Here is a 16,697-nt window from a genome sequence, read left to right as displayed (position 1 = left end):
GCTAGATATAAGGAAGAAATTTTTTATGCTGAGGGTGGTGAAGCACTGGAACAGGTTGCCCAGAGAGGTGGTGGATGCCCTATCCCTGGAAACATTCAAGGTCAGGCTGGATGGGGCTCTGAGCAGCCTGATCTAGTTGAAGATGTCCCTGCCCACGGCAGGGGGGTTGGACTAGATGACCTTTAGAGGTCCCTTCCAACCCAAACTATTCTATGATTCTATGACTTACAGAGATCAGTCCCAGGGGTGCCTGGCCAGATCTGTCAACTAGTTTCCTCAATGACTTAGATGATTAAATAAAGTATGTTTACAAAATACATAGCTGGCCCCACGCCTGGAAGAGCTTGCAAGACTAAAGGCAGGATAGGAAAAAAAATGGTCTCAACAAATTGGAGAAACAGCTCACAATCAGCCAGCTAAAATTCCATAAAACCAGTGCAAAATACTGCACTGAGAAGGGGAAACAATTAAATGCACCAGTAAAGAAACAGGGAACAGCTGGCTAGACCACAGCACTGAGGAAATGGATTGAGAACCAATGAACCAAATATGAATCGCCATTGTGAAGGTATTACATAAAAAGGCAAATTTCATTCTTGACTGTATTACTAGGGCATACTGCCTATAAGACAAAGGAGGTAATTTTTTGCTTTCTCAATACCCCCAAGTTAGAGAGGCTCAGTAAGAAAGGCTTAGTCTTGGTTTGGGCTGGAGGAAGGTAACAATATATATATATTGTATATATATACAGGTATATATAGTATAAGTATATATATACACATATATATAAGTATATATACATATACATATATATAAGTATAAGTACAGTATAAGAGGTGCAAAACACATAGGGTTGAAAGAATAGGATTGAGTCTAGCAGGGAGAAAACAGAAGAGGGAAAATGATAATGAATCTCAAATATATAAGGTTGTTATAAGAAAGATGCTGATCAATTGTTCCCCGTGTCTCTTAAGAATAGGTCAAGATCTAACAAGCTCAATTACGTTATAAAGAGGAGGGAAACCTTCCCAGCTATCAGTCAATGAGCAGTGTAACAGGTACTGAGGAGGTGGTAGCATCCCTGGCGTGTGTTAAGGGCAGGTAAGGCAAGCACCTGCTTGGGTGACATCAGTGTATCTGAACCTGTCTCTGGGCACGTAGATGGAATGACTTCTGAACGCTCATTTCAGACTGACACGTGTAATTTTTAGTTTCTAATGTCACTCCATCACTCATTTTGGCTTGCAGGGATGTGACCCCCAATGCAGTAGGGACAGCCTAATCAGAAACCCTGAGTAGGGTCTCACCAGGGCCTTATCCAGTCTGATTACTGGATATGTTAGTTGGTGTTCACCCGTATGTCATCACATCCTGTGCCTTCCTCTTACAGCCTTTGTGTTAGACAATCCCATTCAAGAGCTTACTAAAAACTACTTCATTCTTTTCCTCTCACACCTCTGGCAGGAGGTGCGTTCCATAATCTGATTGCTCTCACAGCCAGAAACTTCTGATTTCCAGCTTAAATATGCTTGTGACCAGTCAGCAGCCACTTGATATGGAGTAGTTCAAATTCATACTCATGTCTGTGGATATTCTAAAATACAGAAGCTGATGTCATTGGATGTGAAAAACTTCCAGATCTGTTCTTCAGGTTTCAAGAAGGAAAAGATTATAAATTTGCTAAGGAAAAGGAACAGTTTTTCTTTCTTGCGTCAGCACGTAAATGACCTGAATGACATTACAAAGGAAATGAAGATGTAACACAGGAAAGGCTGAAGAGAGAGTGCCAGCTGAGGGCAGAACCAGGAGACCCAAGACCAGGTGACAGGCATAATGAGGTTATCAGCTCGATGGATTCAGGAGGGCCAGGAGGAGTAACACGTGAATTGAAAACTGCTGCTTGCAACGGTGGGAATGGTGGCTTGCTTGTGAGGGAGGAACCAGTTCCCCTTTTCTGTCTTCCCAAAAGATGTGACAACAAAGGTCGCACTCGTCTGCCCGCAAAATGGTATATGTATGTCTCTCTGTGGAGAAGCACGTATGTGAGAATTGACAGTCCTCCCCTGAATCAATACTCACTTTTATAAAGAAGAAAATGCTTTCTGCTGAACTGATGGCTGTTTCATCTCATTGCAAACCATAACAGATGGGTTTTCTTCAAACCTCTATGCATTTTAAGATTGTATTTACGCTCACTAAACAAGACTTCTGTCTAAGAGGGGAAAAAATAGCATTCTCCCCCTTCTTCATTTTCTCCCTCCTCCTGGTGCTGTGCTTTCCCAGCGCTGCTGGCTGGGTCCTACCCAGCTTCTTTACTGTCTTCTGACTGAGCTGCTTCTGCTTGGAAAGCAGTTATCTGTGTCTCGCCTTGGAGGTGGGAGTTCTGGCTCCTTTGGGTTCAGCAGTGTAGGCTCCGTAACATAGTCAAGTACCAGATTGGGAAGCGGAGAAAAGTACAGCTATCCCTCATTTTCTCCAGAGAGAAAATTAGACTGATGCCGTTACCAACACACGCCACCTCCTGTAGTAAAAATGTAGGGTTTTTTTTAAAAAGAAAAGTGAAACATGCTAATTAAGTATTAGTATTATCGCTCCTTCTATGACAGGCATCTGCACTCCTGCCATCCTAGCAAAACTTCAGTCAGCAGAGGGTATTTAGGCAAAATGAAAATTCAGTCTGTGTGCCTAATAAATGCTGCTGCCGCCCAGCCTTCCATTTTTTTTGGTTAGCAAATAGCTCTGCTGTTCTGTCATGTAGCAGTCATGTCCTACCCTGAAGACAAATGCGTTTCAGTGGTGTTTCTTGCTTTTTTTTTTTTTTTTTTAATAGAAGATAGCGGTGTTTCATAAAAAGCTTTCTTGGGTCAGGACAGAAGCTGCCATGCATATGTAACATTGTGATTAGCATCTTGCAATGAACTGGCTAGTGTGTGCAAAGTTCTATCTCCTGGTAGATCGAACAGCTGGCTTTTCCTGCAGCTGCTTTAGCATACAGCTAGTGTTTGGGAAGGAAGCCCCAAGGACAACCTGAACTTCTCAGTCATCATAACACACAGCAAAACAGCTGTCCTCTTGGTGCCTTGCTTTTCTGAGAGATGGCCTTCTTTCCAGGTGAGTCCTGACCCCCAGCAATACAAGAGCTGGGCTGAAGTGGCCTGAGCAGCGCAGAAGCTCGAAGCAGGATCGAGCTGGCTCCCCTTGGGGGAAAACCAACTGATCAGTCCGGATTCGCCCTCTGACAGGCCCAGAGGCCATGACCGGCCAGACAGCACACTGGAGACCCCCGCCAGTACGCCCCGCCCAGAGGGAGCAGGGGTCTCTGAGGGGTGTAGAAGCAGGACGAGGCAGGTCCGAGAGGGACCGAGAGGTCCCACCTCAGCTTCCCGGCCTGCTGGTCCTTCCCCAACCATCCCTCATCCCCTGGAGCAAGCAGAGCTGGCTGTGGGCAGCACCGGCACAAAGCAGCAGGCGCTGCTCTGACTGCCGCGGGCCACCACGCCGTACATCCTCGGCCGTCTTCAGACCACGCCAAAACGGGCTCACACGGCCAGAGCCGCCGCCGCCGCCATCCCCAGGCGGCCTCGCCGAAGGGGGCCGGGCAGAAGCGCCCTCACCAAGATGGCAGCCGCCGGACGGCGCAACCCCTCACAAAGATGGCAGCAGCCGCGCGGACGTGGCCGCGCTCGGGCGCTGGCGCAGGGCGGGAGCCTGCGCATGCGCGGCTGCGGTCGGGCCGGGACCATGGGCAGGAGGCGAGAGGGGCTGAGCGTGGCCCGGGAGGTGAGGGGGCGCGGCGGGCGCGGGGCACGGCCGGGCCTGGCAGGGGCGAGGCGGCTGCCACCGCCACTGCCGAAGCAGCGTTCCCCTGGAGAGCGGTGGGTGTCGGGGAGGGCCGGGGCAGTGGGGCCTCGGGGACGCCGCTCCGATCAGGCTGCGCTGTGCTGGTGCCGGGCCCGGCTGCCATCTTAACGTGCGATGGCAGCGGAGGAGGCCGAGGCGGGACTGCCTGTGCTGGGCCCTCCCGCGAGCGGAAAGCTCGGTGCCCTGTCTTCCGTCCCAGGCCTTTGACCGAGCGACGGCGTTTGGTGCCCTTGCTCCTGCTGAGCCTTTGAGCCAGTGCAGGGAGAGGCAGTAAGTGTACGTGTGTGCCGGTGGAAGGTGCTGCGGCAAGCTCTTGCCCCTAGTCAGCAAATCTGTGCGTGGCCCAGCCTGTGTGTGCGGTGATGAAAGTCAGCGGTGTGCTGGGGACAGGCTGCTGCTTTTGAGGAATCCAGCGATAAACCAGCACATGAGGGGCCTCTAAATCACAGCAAGGAGAAGGGGAAAAGACTGTTTTTTAAGAGTATGCCTTCCTTCTAAAGCTGCCTTTTTTATTGTTGTGCTTGGGTGTTTTGTAATCTCCCTGAGTGGCAGGAGGTCTGCTGGTAAGCTTTGTTTAAGCTTTATATTTGTATTAACAAACTGTGGCATGTTAGTTAAGGTCGCTCTGAAGCATACTTCATTCTGGCTCCTGCACTGAACAGTGCTATCTGGACTTACTTGGAGGAGGCAGTGGAGAGCCCATAGTTCAAGTCTGTGCGTTGTGGATACTTTGGGGACAGCAAAAGCCTGAACCTTCCTGACAAATGGCTGAAATGGGGCAGAATCAATCCAGTGAATCTCACTGGTCACCTCTCTGTCCTGAAGTCTTTCAGATGAGCATATGCACAACATACCAAGATAGCCAGGGTAGAAAGGCCAGGGAAAGGACTTGTGACTTGTCATGTATGCTTCATCAGCCGGTAATGTAAAGGTGAGTGTCCTGCTGTGTCATATGAATGGGAGTTCAGTTTATAGTACTTTTCTGGTCTATTTCATCTAGTTAGGCTTTCATTAGAGAAACGGATGCTTCTGGGCACTCTAACCCAAATATAACCACCAAAGGGAGTCCAGAGGGGAGTGTGCTGACTGTCCAATCTTCTCTTCAGTGAGCGTAGCGGGGAGAGTTGAAATAATGAATTTTTGGTGGTTGTTGCTTGAGATGTGACAGACAAGGAGAGCTGAGATGATAGGGTCTACCTTACAAAAAGAGAGGTGGTAAAAAGGGTGAGCCTGTCAGGGACCTGCTGGTCACAGAATGAAAAGGAACTGATTTTAGCTGCCACAGAAAATTCTTGCAGAGTGTTGGGGGACTTGTGGTAGCTTTAGTTTTTGGTTTTGGTGTTTGGTTTTTTTTTTTTAAGTTGTCATGATAGAACACACTACTTTTGAAAGGATTGTAGAAGTACTCTTCTTCGGTGTCTTATAGATGAAAACTTAACCTCTCAGTGCAAAGATACTACTAAAAGATAAAATCCTTCCCCCTTGCAGTGATGAGAAAGGTACTGAATAGAAGTTAGGGTGGAATAAAACAAAATCTTTTTAAGCCAGAGGAAGAGAGCGCTGTGTTTCAGGTGTCAGAATGCGTGACAAGCAAGATACTGATTTTGTAATTTAAACTTTTATTCAGTTCAGTATTACTTTCTGAGCTATTACGATTGTAAAGAAAACTTTCCAAATGAGTCTTAATATGACATGATGCATGGCTAGCTTTGAAAGGCCTAATCTAGGCAGAGTCATGCTTGTTTAACTGAAGTCATGATGCTAAATGAATGCAATTTTCTATATGGACACTTACCAGATTAGCTTGCACTTATAAATTGCAGGTGTAATTGATATGACCTGGTTTAAACTGATATAAATGTGTCTGCATAATGTTGTGGTGGTTTAAACTCATGCCACTTCTCCTTTCATATAGCTCTGTAGTCTTTTGACAGGCAGCCCTATTGACAATGCTGAGCTGCACAGAACTTTCTTGAGGAAACTTGTCAGGAAGATGAAACTGGGAAGACTGGTCCATTTTGTAGCAAAATAGTGAAAATGGAATGAGCTTGAGAGTGACAAGGATGATCAAAGATGTGGAAAACTTCTATGCAAGAAACAACTAAGCATACCAAGTCCTTTCAAGCTTGAAAACATGACTGCAAGGGGACCCAATATAGGTCTATATCCTCTGTATGCTATTAAACAAAGAATGAACATTCACTGTCAATACAAAATTAGGGCTATCAAATGAAACTAGCAGCTGACAAGCTCGGAACAAACAGGAGGGGTTGGTTCTTCCCATAACCTGTGGCTGTGCTGTGAAACTCCTTGCTGGAGGATGTTGTAGCCCTTAAAGATATACTTGAGGCTCAGGCAACAGCTGAAAAAAATTCATGGAAGCAAAAAAGGCGGGGCTATTAAATGCAAAGAGAACACCCTGCACTTAGGCAGTGCCTGAGCTGTAAAATGTCAAGTGTGTGTTTGGAGAAAGTATTACGTGTATTGCTGCTTCTGACAAGGCAGTGGCTGATCAGTGTCTATGCAAGAGCATAAAGAATAGGTAAAAGGCCAACATAATCTTTACTCAGTAAAGCTGTTCTTACAGGATTTTTCAAAAAGCTGTGGGTGGTGCCATGTGGTCATGTCTGTGTTCTGTCCTGCAGAGCAGCTGGTCTGAGCTGAGGCAGGGTGGGCTGACTAATTGGATAGTCTCTGCAAGGCTGAAGGAGGAGATGCAGGTGGGATCCAGCCCTTTCTCCTTTACCAACACAGAGGGTTGATCTGCAGGGTTTATCTTAGACTTTGCTGGTGGATCATCCTCTATTGTGTAGTAGCTTGCCTGGTAAATATTTCCAAGCATGCTGTGGGCACCGTATCTGTGAAATGATTTGCCAGCATGCAAAATGATTCCAAGGGCGTGGTGAAAATGGAAGTCTGTCCATGAACTGCAAGTTAGCATTTGAGTTTAAACAAAACTTGTCTCTGCTGGACTGATTTTAATAATCCAGCCAAATTTGTGGATGCAGGAACCACTAATTCTTCTGTGGAAAGAATGGCTCAGGTATGCTGGCAGGTGACAAGGCATGCGAAGACTGCTCAGGGAAGGTTTTTTTTCTTTGCCCCCACCTCTTCAGTTGGCTTTGATCTGTTTTATGAGGGTCAGAAGATGAAAACCTCATTACCTAACGCTGTTGGATGTCGACGTATGTGTGATATGGCTCTTTGCCAGTATCTTAATTAGGGAATTCATAAAAGCGGAGGGTGGATGCCAGTTCTGAAAAGCACTTTTAGCCTTTCTGCTGGAAAGAAAGCTTTTATTAATTCATTACAAAATGTATTAAAAGGGATCCAGCTCAACTCTGTAAGCAAAGCTGCTTCTTTTTTTCTTCTCTCTTTGTCTCTGCCTTTATGTGAGCCATTTTGGGCTCCCTGCCCAAGATGGTCCCAACAAATGAGATTTGTAATAAGCATGTAAGTCAGTTTGGATTGAAATCCGCTCCAGGTCTCCCTGGTTTAAAAAGGTCTCCAGATTGCGAGCTAGTGTTGCCAGAATTCAACAAAAATGGCTCAGTGCCTTGTCATACCTTGTGGAGCAAGGGAGGCATCTGGTCTTAGGTCCCTGTGTGTGTCCAAAGTGCTAGGACTTGACTTTTTGGAGTGGCTCTTGAGGAGCAGAAGGGCAGCTCTGTGTGTCCTGAGCTGCTGTCTGGATGTGAAGCACCTGTTTCACTTTCCCCTTTTAACTGACACTACTTAAAGATGTTGCTGCGAGTGAAGTCCTGTGTCCCTGCTACAGGCCACGTGAACCTGAGTTGTCATGTGAGCTTTCTGCATGTTGCACTTCAGCTCTGTCCCAGACAATCCTCTTCAGAGAAGGGAGAGCCAGAAGGAGCAAGGGTCTGTCTTTGCAACTTATAAGCTACTGTGCTGAGGTTGCCACTAAAAAGATAAGCCAGTGTGAAGTGCAGTGATGGTTCAGCTAAGCGAGCTTGGGTCTTTCTTTTCGTGTGGGCTTCCGGTAGGCCTAGGTACATACCCCAGCTAAGCTTCTCATGTATTAGTAAGTAGGAAGGAAAGCTTTCCATCCACAGCAAGCTCAGGTTTACACCTGCTTCTAGGATTGCTCTCCTGGAGAGCTGCCGCAGGGGATTAGAGCCAGAGCTCTATAGGTTTTTTTTGTGTTACAGCTTTACAGGCTACGGCCCCCCGGGAGTTTCCTCAGCGGCCCAGAGAATAATCAGTAATTCCCAGGCATTACTCTGATTTCTCCCTGTGCTTATTTTCTGTTTCTCTCTTCCCTTTGCCCTACAGTGAAAAGTTACTTGGATGGCTGAGCTGCTGAGAGACTCCTACCTTGCAGGAACAAATCCCAAATCCTAAGTGAGGCAATGGCACTGACATATCAAGATAGCGCTCTGCCCATAGTTTGGGTCGGTGTCCGAGGCTCCTTGTGTAAATGAGCCACCTCCAGGAGGCAGATAGTATTGTCCTAATTTATAAGTAGGGAAACTGAAGCACAGTGACTGGATAACATCTAGGAATCCTCACTCTTGACCTTCCTTATAACCCCTAATGCCCCAGACTAGCCTGAAGAAAAGAAATAGTGAGATTCTGGAGGAAAAATATTTTGTTCATTCAGCAATCTGTTTTTCCTTCCTTGCTTTTTTTTTGATTATTTTCTGTCCCTTGTGCCCCCAGCTCAGCAAAGCTGATGGTGCAGTTCTAGGGCATGTGGTTTATTAGCAAATTATTGTTCTCCAGCAGGGGACCCAAACTTTGGTTTTGATTTAAGAGCAGTAAAACCAGTTGAAACTTTTGAAGTATTATGTGGAATCTGGAGATTTTTAGTCAGCAGAAAGTAAAAGCATTGGCAGAGTTGGGCAGAATATCCTCTCATTATGTCTCATGAAATGACGGAAGTATGGGTAGAGAACGTACTAGTGAGAGCAACTGCAAACTGAGCAGGAGGAGCAGTTCTGGAGGAGAGGGTAGGAAGTGCAATGACATGAAAAATTTAGTGGTGGGGTTGGCAGCTGACTAACCAAAGCTCTCATTAAATTGTATTATTTAACATGATTTTTACACGTTTTCAGAGAAGGCATGGTACACTGTAATAAGTTTACTGGCTAAGGAGGAGCCGGGTAACACATGCTGAAGTACGTCTTGCTGTGTGTGTATGTGAGGGTTTCCAACAGATAAGGGAGCAGAGACACAGTCATTTGCAAATGGTAGGAACTGGTGAAGGACTTGGTCATTCTTAAGTTGGACTGGACGGATACCCCACCTCCATTCTACTGTGCTCTGCCATTAAATTAGCTTGCTGATGAGTGTGGCCAGAGCTGACTTGGGTGAAGCCCTTGGTTGGCCCTGAAGCAGACTGGGGCAATGCATCTCACTGACTGAGTTGTAGTGGCTGACAAGATAGTGATGAGCAGCTGGAGTTAACATTCTTAACTGGCACAGCTGGATATGGAGGAGGACAATTATCTTTGCCCTGACTGAATGCATTTTCAGCTAACATGCTTCAAAAATATCCATGTCCCCGTCCAGGCAAACCCAAGCATTGCCAAACACAGAAGCGCCATTCCCTGTGCTCTGGCATCAGGTGATGTGCCTTGGTGCTCCCCTTGGGCTCCGCAGAAGCTGTGCAGGTGCCTCTGGGGAGCTTGGCATCTCAACAGCCCTGGCAGAGTTGCCTAATGACAAGAGACTCTGAAATTGCTATCTGACGAGATGCAAAGATTTATTTGAGCCTTGTTGTATGTGGCCCCCTCCCTAGCTCTACTGTGCTCCTTGCAATGAGACTATTCAGCTGGCTGGCTAAGCTCCTTTTCCCAGTCTGCTTTGTTCTCCCCTTTACGTCAAGCCTCTTCTCCCATCCTGCTTATTTATAACGCTTGCCTGCCTTTCCTGAGCAGAAGGTGTGAGATTGCTAATGAGCTCAGGACTGAACTGATCCCCAAAGCAGCAATAATTAGGGATCACTACCTTTGATTTTGTTTCCCATATCACTGTTTATAGGAGTGTTTGTGCTCTGGGCCACCTCAGCTGCCTGGACATCAGCCTCAGGTGTCTCGTTCCACCTCAGTACTTTACCTGGGACCGCGCTGCCTCTTAGCTTCTGGTTTGTGAAGGCTCCCACCACGGAGAGGCCATGCTGCCAGCCATCTAGCTGGCCTTGGCCTTGCTTGGAGAACGAGACACAGCAGGAGTGTTGCGCTAAGCAGCTAAAAAGAGAGGTCATTGCCACCTCAGCGCACTGAGGCCATTTTCTTTCAGGCTAGAATGTTGTGTTCATATTATCTGATTAGTCCCGCTGTTTCCCTGCTGGAAGCAAGCCTGAAAGATGAAGTTTTCCTAAAGATGTCTACGCTCTGGTTGCCAGGCAGAAAAGAGGAATGATTCCCAGGAGAGCTGTTGTCTGTGGTAGGACTCCCTCCTGGGCAATCTATTTGCACACAAGTAGATCAACCCTCTTGTACTTACCCCCAGTTACTCCCCTCCACAGGAAGACATGGGAGGAGGGTGGCTGTTAGGAAACCTGATGAGGAGACACAAGGAGAGATGACCAGTGTTGTTCTGCATGGGATCACGTTGCTGCCAAAACTTGGTGCAGGTCGAAGGTGTGGAGGCAGTGGTGAATGCTCTCTTGAGCATACTGTGCAGACTGCTGCTGCAGTTGTAGATTTAGTTGGGTAAAATTGATGGTAGGTATCAGTGTTTCCCCTTTGTCCCCTCTTCACCCAACCAGACAGCTGAGGGTGCTTTGTGGTCATGTCCCATGAACTTCTGCATCCATTCACAGCACTAAATCAAGACCTTGTCCCTCAGGCTTTGGCCAAGGCCAGTCTCTCAATTTATCCTCTTTTAATTGCATAAAGATGCCTTAGATCACATCTTTGCTTGTGGAGCCAAATGCAAAGAGACTAGAACAGGCTGGAACAGGATCAGATAGTGCCAAAAAGGTGCTGGCCAGCCACACAAGTGGGCGTGTTAGAGCTGGCTTGGCTGCCTCTGGGATAACAATGTCACAGTTGCCTGGGGTATATAATACAGGCTGATCTGGGAGGCGATGGGCTCTCTGTGCTGTGATCTCTACACAGAGCTGGGGCTGTTCCTCCTTGATTTGGGGAGGAAGGAGGTGGAGTGGCTGAGCTGCCACCCTTCCCATCTGAGCGGGGATGGATCCATGTTAGCTGGGAGAGGAAATGACAGTGACTGGTGTGGTGTTTTTCAGATTGATGGACTGGAGGAGAAGCTGGCACGCTGCAGACAGAGCATGGAGGAGATGGATCTTAAACTGTGTAGGGAGAAGCTCAGCCCTGAAGGAAGGTATTGTTGACCACCTCCTTTCACAGCTGTGGCTGTGCACTTCAGCTAGCTGTCATCCTGCTGTAGTACTGGGCAAGGGCTCTTGAAGGGATGGGAATGTGTGGTTTCCCATGACAAGACACTCTTCTCCCAGCTTGGAGCTTACTTGGGGAACTTGCCAGGATGAGAAGTTCAGCACTATATGGAGAGAATTTTAGCTTACAGACAAACAGCCTCACTCTCCAACTTGCACCACAACCAGCCAAGCAGTGCCCAAAACTTGCCGATTCATTTGCAGAGCTGGCTCCTGGCCTGCTAGGAAACAGCTCTGTGAGTCTGGCAAAGGTTCACTGCACGCTGCTACTCAAGCCTTGCAGCAACTACTGCTGAGGGCCAAACCAGGCTGGGATGCAGCTGCAAAAGGGGCTGAGGGAAATTACTCTATCTGTGCCTGTGTTGCAAATGTGTCGGGATGTAGGGATGCAGTGACACACTGGCTTTCCTTGGGAAAGGGAAGAGGGACAGTTCCCCTGAAATCTGTCACTGACATGGAAGAGACAACTGTAGGCTTCTAGAGCTGGGACTCAAGCAAGGACTTTGACCTGGATTTTGTAGCAGACACAGGCAGAACCTGCTATTTCTCTAGAGTATGAAGCAAGAGATCCTAGATCTCCCAGCTGATCCTCAAATCTTTTCTGCTTGAGGACATTCTTCCAGTCACCAGCATCGTACTGCTCTGCTCCTAGCAAAAAAGGCTGGGAAGCTCAATCGTAGGCCCCGGGGAGCGGTCCTGGTGTCTGCTCTACAGTACTGTCCTACAGAACCCAGTTAGAAATGATCCTAGCAGCAGTGACATCTCCACACCCTGATACTTATCAGCCTCAGCTTAACTTCTTTGTTCTTCCTTTCCATGTTCTCTCCCCCCCCGCCCCCCCCCCTTTTCTGGCATTTTATATCGCTATCCATCTTTGGGCAGGGTCCTGTCTCATCCTGTCCCTCACCTCTCTAGCTCCTCATCTGAACAGTCCTTTTCTAGGCCTAAATTCCTCTTAAGTTTACTGTCTGTATTCTTTATCTGGTACTTAGGTGGCCAACAACCAAACCTACAGTTGTGGTAATTTGACAGGATGGAATATATCTGTATGATTTCTCCCTGAAATATAGGACCTAGAGCAAAGAATTAGGAATAGGGATTCCTGGGGCCTTTTCTGAATTTTACAACTTATATAGAGATGGAAACAGAAATTCTGTTGCCCTAATCCAGACCATTCAAAAAACCCTGCAGGGGAAGGTACCATGATCAAAATTATTGATTCAGTGAGTAGTACACAAAGGAGAGCTCTGCTTTCCCATTTTGAAGTTCAGTTGTCATGGTTTCTTCATGTCTCATTCTCAAAGCCTCTCCCCTTGACTCTCTTCACAAGGTGAGTTTCTAAGTAGCAGCTCAGTCATGTTGGTAAATCTGTCTTCTCATTTCCTCCTGGCTGCACTCCACATTGCCTTTCCCCAGTTGCCTTTAAGAGCCCTTTCCTGCTGCTCTGACATAGGTTGCTTTCTTGCCATCCCTTACTTAACTAGCTGTACACATACATTTGGATCTCTTTCCTCCTACAGGTTCTTGCTCTGCCCCAAGGGGAACAACAAACTCTGTTACACTTACTGCCTTCTTTGTCTGCTCTGAACCAGGAGATAACTTGTTAGTGCATGTTTATTTATAGGCACACAGTCCAAAGGAGTGACCGCATCCTCACTGCTGTAATGGAAACACTGCTGCTTTCAGGCAATTTGTTTTGTGTGTATATTTTAAACTGTATATTAATTAATCATCTTGTGCAGTTTAAGACAAGGGCTGGGTTGGCCTGACTTACTCTTCATTGTTATTATCCTGAGTCTTCAGTCTAATAACAGGTTGTTTAACTGGTTGTTACTGAGCTTGGGTTCAGCTTGTTTCCTTGAGTTGACCAATTTGTGTAAATTGGATACCTCTGACAATGGGATCCTAGCTTCAATTGGTGAGAAGAATTAGTGTTCCAGCACTAAGCCAGATGTGCTGGAGGGACAGGATCCTGCCCCATGCCGTAGCTGTGGCAGAACTTCCTACCCCACCTGGGGGAACAGAGTAGGGGGCTCTGACACACAGACCCCTTTTTAGGCTGCTTGCATACACTGACACTGTCCTAAAAGGAGAGATATGAAGCAGTTTGGGGGAAGGAAAAAATAATCTAAAACTGCTGCATCTCTTCTCTTGCACAGCTGGGGGGTTTCTAAACTGTCACCTCTCCACAGTGAAGGGTAAGGGGCTCATTCTGTGAGCAGATATCCCTGGCAGTGGGACAGTCTCTCTTCCATCATATAAGCAAAGAAATAGGCTGTGTTGTGCCTCACAGGTAATGAACTCCTCTTCTCATTACAGAAAGTCACTGGAGAGAGAGAGAAACTTACTAATGACCAAAGCTGACAACTATGGTAAGAGCCTCGTTAAAAATGGTCCCTCTGGGCTGGATGGCATCAGTGCTGCAGCTTAGCTTCGTCTTCAAGCTCCTGCCACCTCTGACTTCCGCCTTTGAATTTAGGTTCAACCAAAGGGAGCTGGAGTGAGAGAAACCTAGTCAGCATATTATAATAGGAGTCTGGATCCTCCCACTTGAGCTGTGCTATCATAGGGGAAAAAAATAAGCATCAGCTAATGAGGGGGGAAAGATGTCCCTTTCACATACCCCAAATTACCAGTCTTTAGATAATCTCAGCCAACAGATTTACTTGAGTGGCTTTTAACATCCTCCCCTCCTTTTTTTTTTTTTCCCTTTTCTTTTTTAAGAGGCTTGCTAAGCAAGCTGCCAAGTGCTATCTGGAGTGCAGCAAAGTATGCCTTCCTTGGGGAGGGTTTCTGCATCAGTTTCTGAGGCCATTCAGCACATGAGCATGGGGATTCACGCTGATGTGCTACCTGCAATTCCAGAGAGCCAGGGTCTTTCCTTGCTGCAAGTCCTGCTGTAGACTGTTAAAATGGGAGTCCCTCTGAGCTACCGCACATTTAACAGCACTTCCATTCCGCCAGGGATGCTGCTTTGCATGTCTTCAGGCTCCTGGTGTTGATCAGTGTGTTAACTGCTTGACAGCACTCTGCAGCAGTGCAAGCACCGGAGCTCACACAAGGGAAAGAAGCACAAGTGTTCTTTTAGGCCTGGAGAGTTGAAATCTGGGGTACGGCCAGCAAATTTGTAATTTTAACTCATGTTAAAGGACTGTTTCCAGAAGCCTAACAGTTATTTTAAACAGATTCAAAGCTGTTCCCTAAGGGCCTACCACTAGAGATGGCAGAAGACTCTGCACTTCACTGCCACCCTTTTACCAGCAGTCAGCCATCACTGCTAGCATCAACAGAGCAATCTGACAGGCTGCTCAGGCAGCAGCAACAGCCTCACCTAATGGTGATAGCTGCTCCTCTTGGAACAGAACAGACAGTGCATGTGCACACAGTCTTTTTAGATCACTGCTATGGGCTCCGATTAAACCTCTGCTTATTCCAGCTGACACACCTGAGGCCATGAACTGCAGTTGCTGACAATGGCATTGCTCCATTGGTTTAAGCTGGCACTGCTGTGCTTGGGGGTTATGTGACCTCCTGCCCCTACCACCTCCTCTGTAGCCTTGCAGATTCAAGCAGTTTGCTCTGTGGTTGCATGAGAATGCTTGTACTAGGTGAAGAATGGGGGCAGGAAGAACAGCTAAAAGCCTCTTTTAATACCAGCACCAGTTTGGGAACGTGCAGCAATAGGGCATTCCTGCTGGAGGCTGCTAGTGCAAACTGTAGAGGCAGTAACCTGTGCAGCCACTGCAGGTGAATTCAGCAGCAAGAGCAGTCTGGCTCTGGAGACAGTCTGTACCCAACCTTGCCCTGCAAAATAATTATCGCTGTTTGGCCATGCAATGTGTGATGCTGTAGGCCTCACTTCTCATCTATACCATCCAACAAAGTCTTGTGGAACAGAACTAGCAAGAATGGGGTTCTCATCTTTGGTAAAGGGAAGGGAACAGAAATGGAGATCAGTAGGCCTCCATACTTTTGGTAGCTACTTCCTCTCTCTGCATCTGTGTTTCTTCTTTTGTAAACCAGGGTCAGGGAAAGTGACCTGTCTCTAAAAAGCTGCAGACCCCAACACAATGAGTGTCCAGGCTCAGACCTGTTCCACACTCTTCCTTCTGGGGCACAAGGAAACCCAGATTCTGCAACATTCAAAAGGTAGCCACAGTTGTATTTAAGTAAATTTAAGCACTAGGAAAAGGTACCAGGCTGTTACATCTAGAAGACAGAAGAAATAGCTCTCTACCCTCTGTCGTCTTCATTCTCTTAGAGAACAAGCAATTATTCTAATGACCCATTCTGTCCGTAGTAGAGTCCTAGAACAAGGTAATTTGCAAACAGGAACTGGTCTGGCACTGAAGTATTCCCAAGCACAGCTGCTGAGATTGACAGGCTGAGAGTTAGGAAATGAAAGGGTTCCTACTAGTTTACTTCCTGTTCAGCACATCTTATAATTGGCAGTTTTGCATACTGATCTCAAAGGAGTTGCCCGTGGCCAAGGTAGCATTGTGCTTTTAAGACAGTTTTGAAAGGAGATGTAGCTGCAACACAAAACATTCACAGGCAAGGCTTTTGTTTGTTTCCCAGAGAAAGAACTGAGTGTGCTTCGTAAGGAAAATCGCAAGAATGCTGCCCTTGCTGTGGCCATGGGGTTGCTGATTGCTCTTATTTACGCCTGCTGGACAATGTGATTGTACTCAAGAATTCTCCCTGCTGACCAAATGACTCTTCTGCAAGGAGCCCTTCCTCCACTCACCACTGTGCCTCCCCCAAGGGTGAGGATCAGCATTTCAAATTGCTGTTCTCTCCAAGCATCATTGTAGGGAAGCTTTTTCTCTGAGAATTGAGGGGGACAGGAGACAAACCACAAATCACAGCACACTTGCACTTAGAAATCAGGTCAAACAGAGCTCAAGCTGGTGCTGTCTTACACAGTGAAGACCATCCAGCCTGATGCAGGAAGGCAATTCTCCCTTTTGAAGAGGACCTCTGTGGTTGCAGACATTCCTGTGACTCAGCCATAAGCTGAAGGGACACCAAGAAGCTCTTTGAATCAAAGGGTAACATGGGTATTGTGACCTAAAGATTCCACATGTTCCCAGAGCTGAGCTAAACAAAGATGTTTCCTCCTCCGCACTGACTTACAGGACCAAAGGAATCCTACCTCCACAAAAACAGATGGGAAGTAGGCATCTCTTTTTCTGCAAGCAGGTAGCATCCAACTTGAGATCTGGATGCTTGGGCTTTGAGAAGATCTACCTACCTCTCCAGTGCATCAGAGCTTGGTAGCCATTTTGTGCCTCCAAGAATCAACACTTGCAGAAGAGAATTTACTATCAACTCCCAGGGATGGAAGTACCTCTGCAGGGCTTTAAATAAAATAGTTTGACCTATTAACTTCCTGTTTTTCTTTCCTCCCCCCCATTTTGTAATGTGCCTCTCAGCCACTGCTTTATTC

General features: G+C 47.0%; 1 protein-coding gene across 2 annotated transcripts in view; it reads left to right on the top strand.

Annotated features, from left to right (window-relative positions):
- Window positions 1-3,716: 3,716 nt before the first annotated feature.
- Window positions 3,717-16,697, top strand: part of CCDC167 (coiled-coil domain containing 167) — a 42,259-nt gene continuing 29,278 nt past the window's right edge. Inside the window, exons 1-4 of one of the 2 annotated variants that reach the window (XM_076334372.1) lie at window positions 3,717-3,780; window positions 11,081-11,175; window positions 13,568-13,620; window positions 15,827-16,636. In XM_076334372.1, coding sequence (XP_076190487.1) covers window positions 3,742-3,780; window positions 11,081-11,175; window positions 13,568-13,620; window positions 15,827-15,930 — 291 coding nt within the window. In that variant the 5' untranslated portion in view covers window positions 3,717-3,741 and the 3' untranslated portion in view covers window positions 15,931-16,636. Of the gene's footprint in view, window positions 3,781-11,080; window positions 11,176-13,567; window positions 13,621-15,826; window positions 16,637-16,697 lie in introns of those variants that run through there. The other variant, XM_076334373.1, reaches the window with a different exon arrangement.

This window comes from Aptenodytes patagonicus, chromosome 3, assembly GCF_965638725.1.
Source record: "Aptenodytes patagonicus chromosome 3, bAptPat1.pri.cur, whole genome shotgun sequence".
NCBI classification, from domain to species: Eukaryota; Metazoa; Chordata; class Aves; order Sphenisciformes; family Spheniscidae; genus Aptenodytes; species Aptenodytes patagonicus.
The sequence above is the reverse complement of the archived record's forward strand: the minus strand, read 5'-3'. Positions and strand labels throughout refer to the sequence as shown.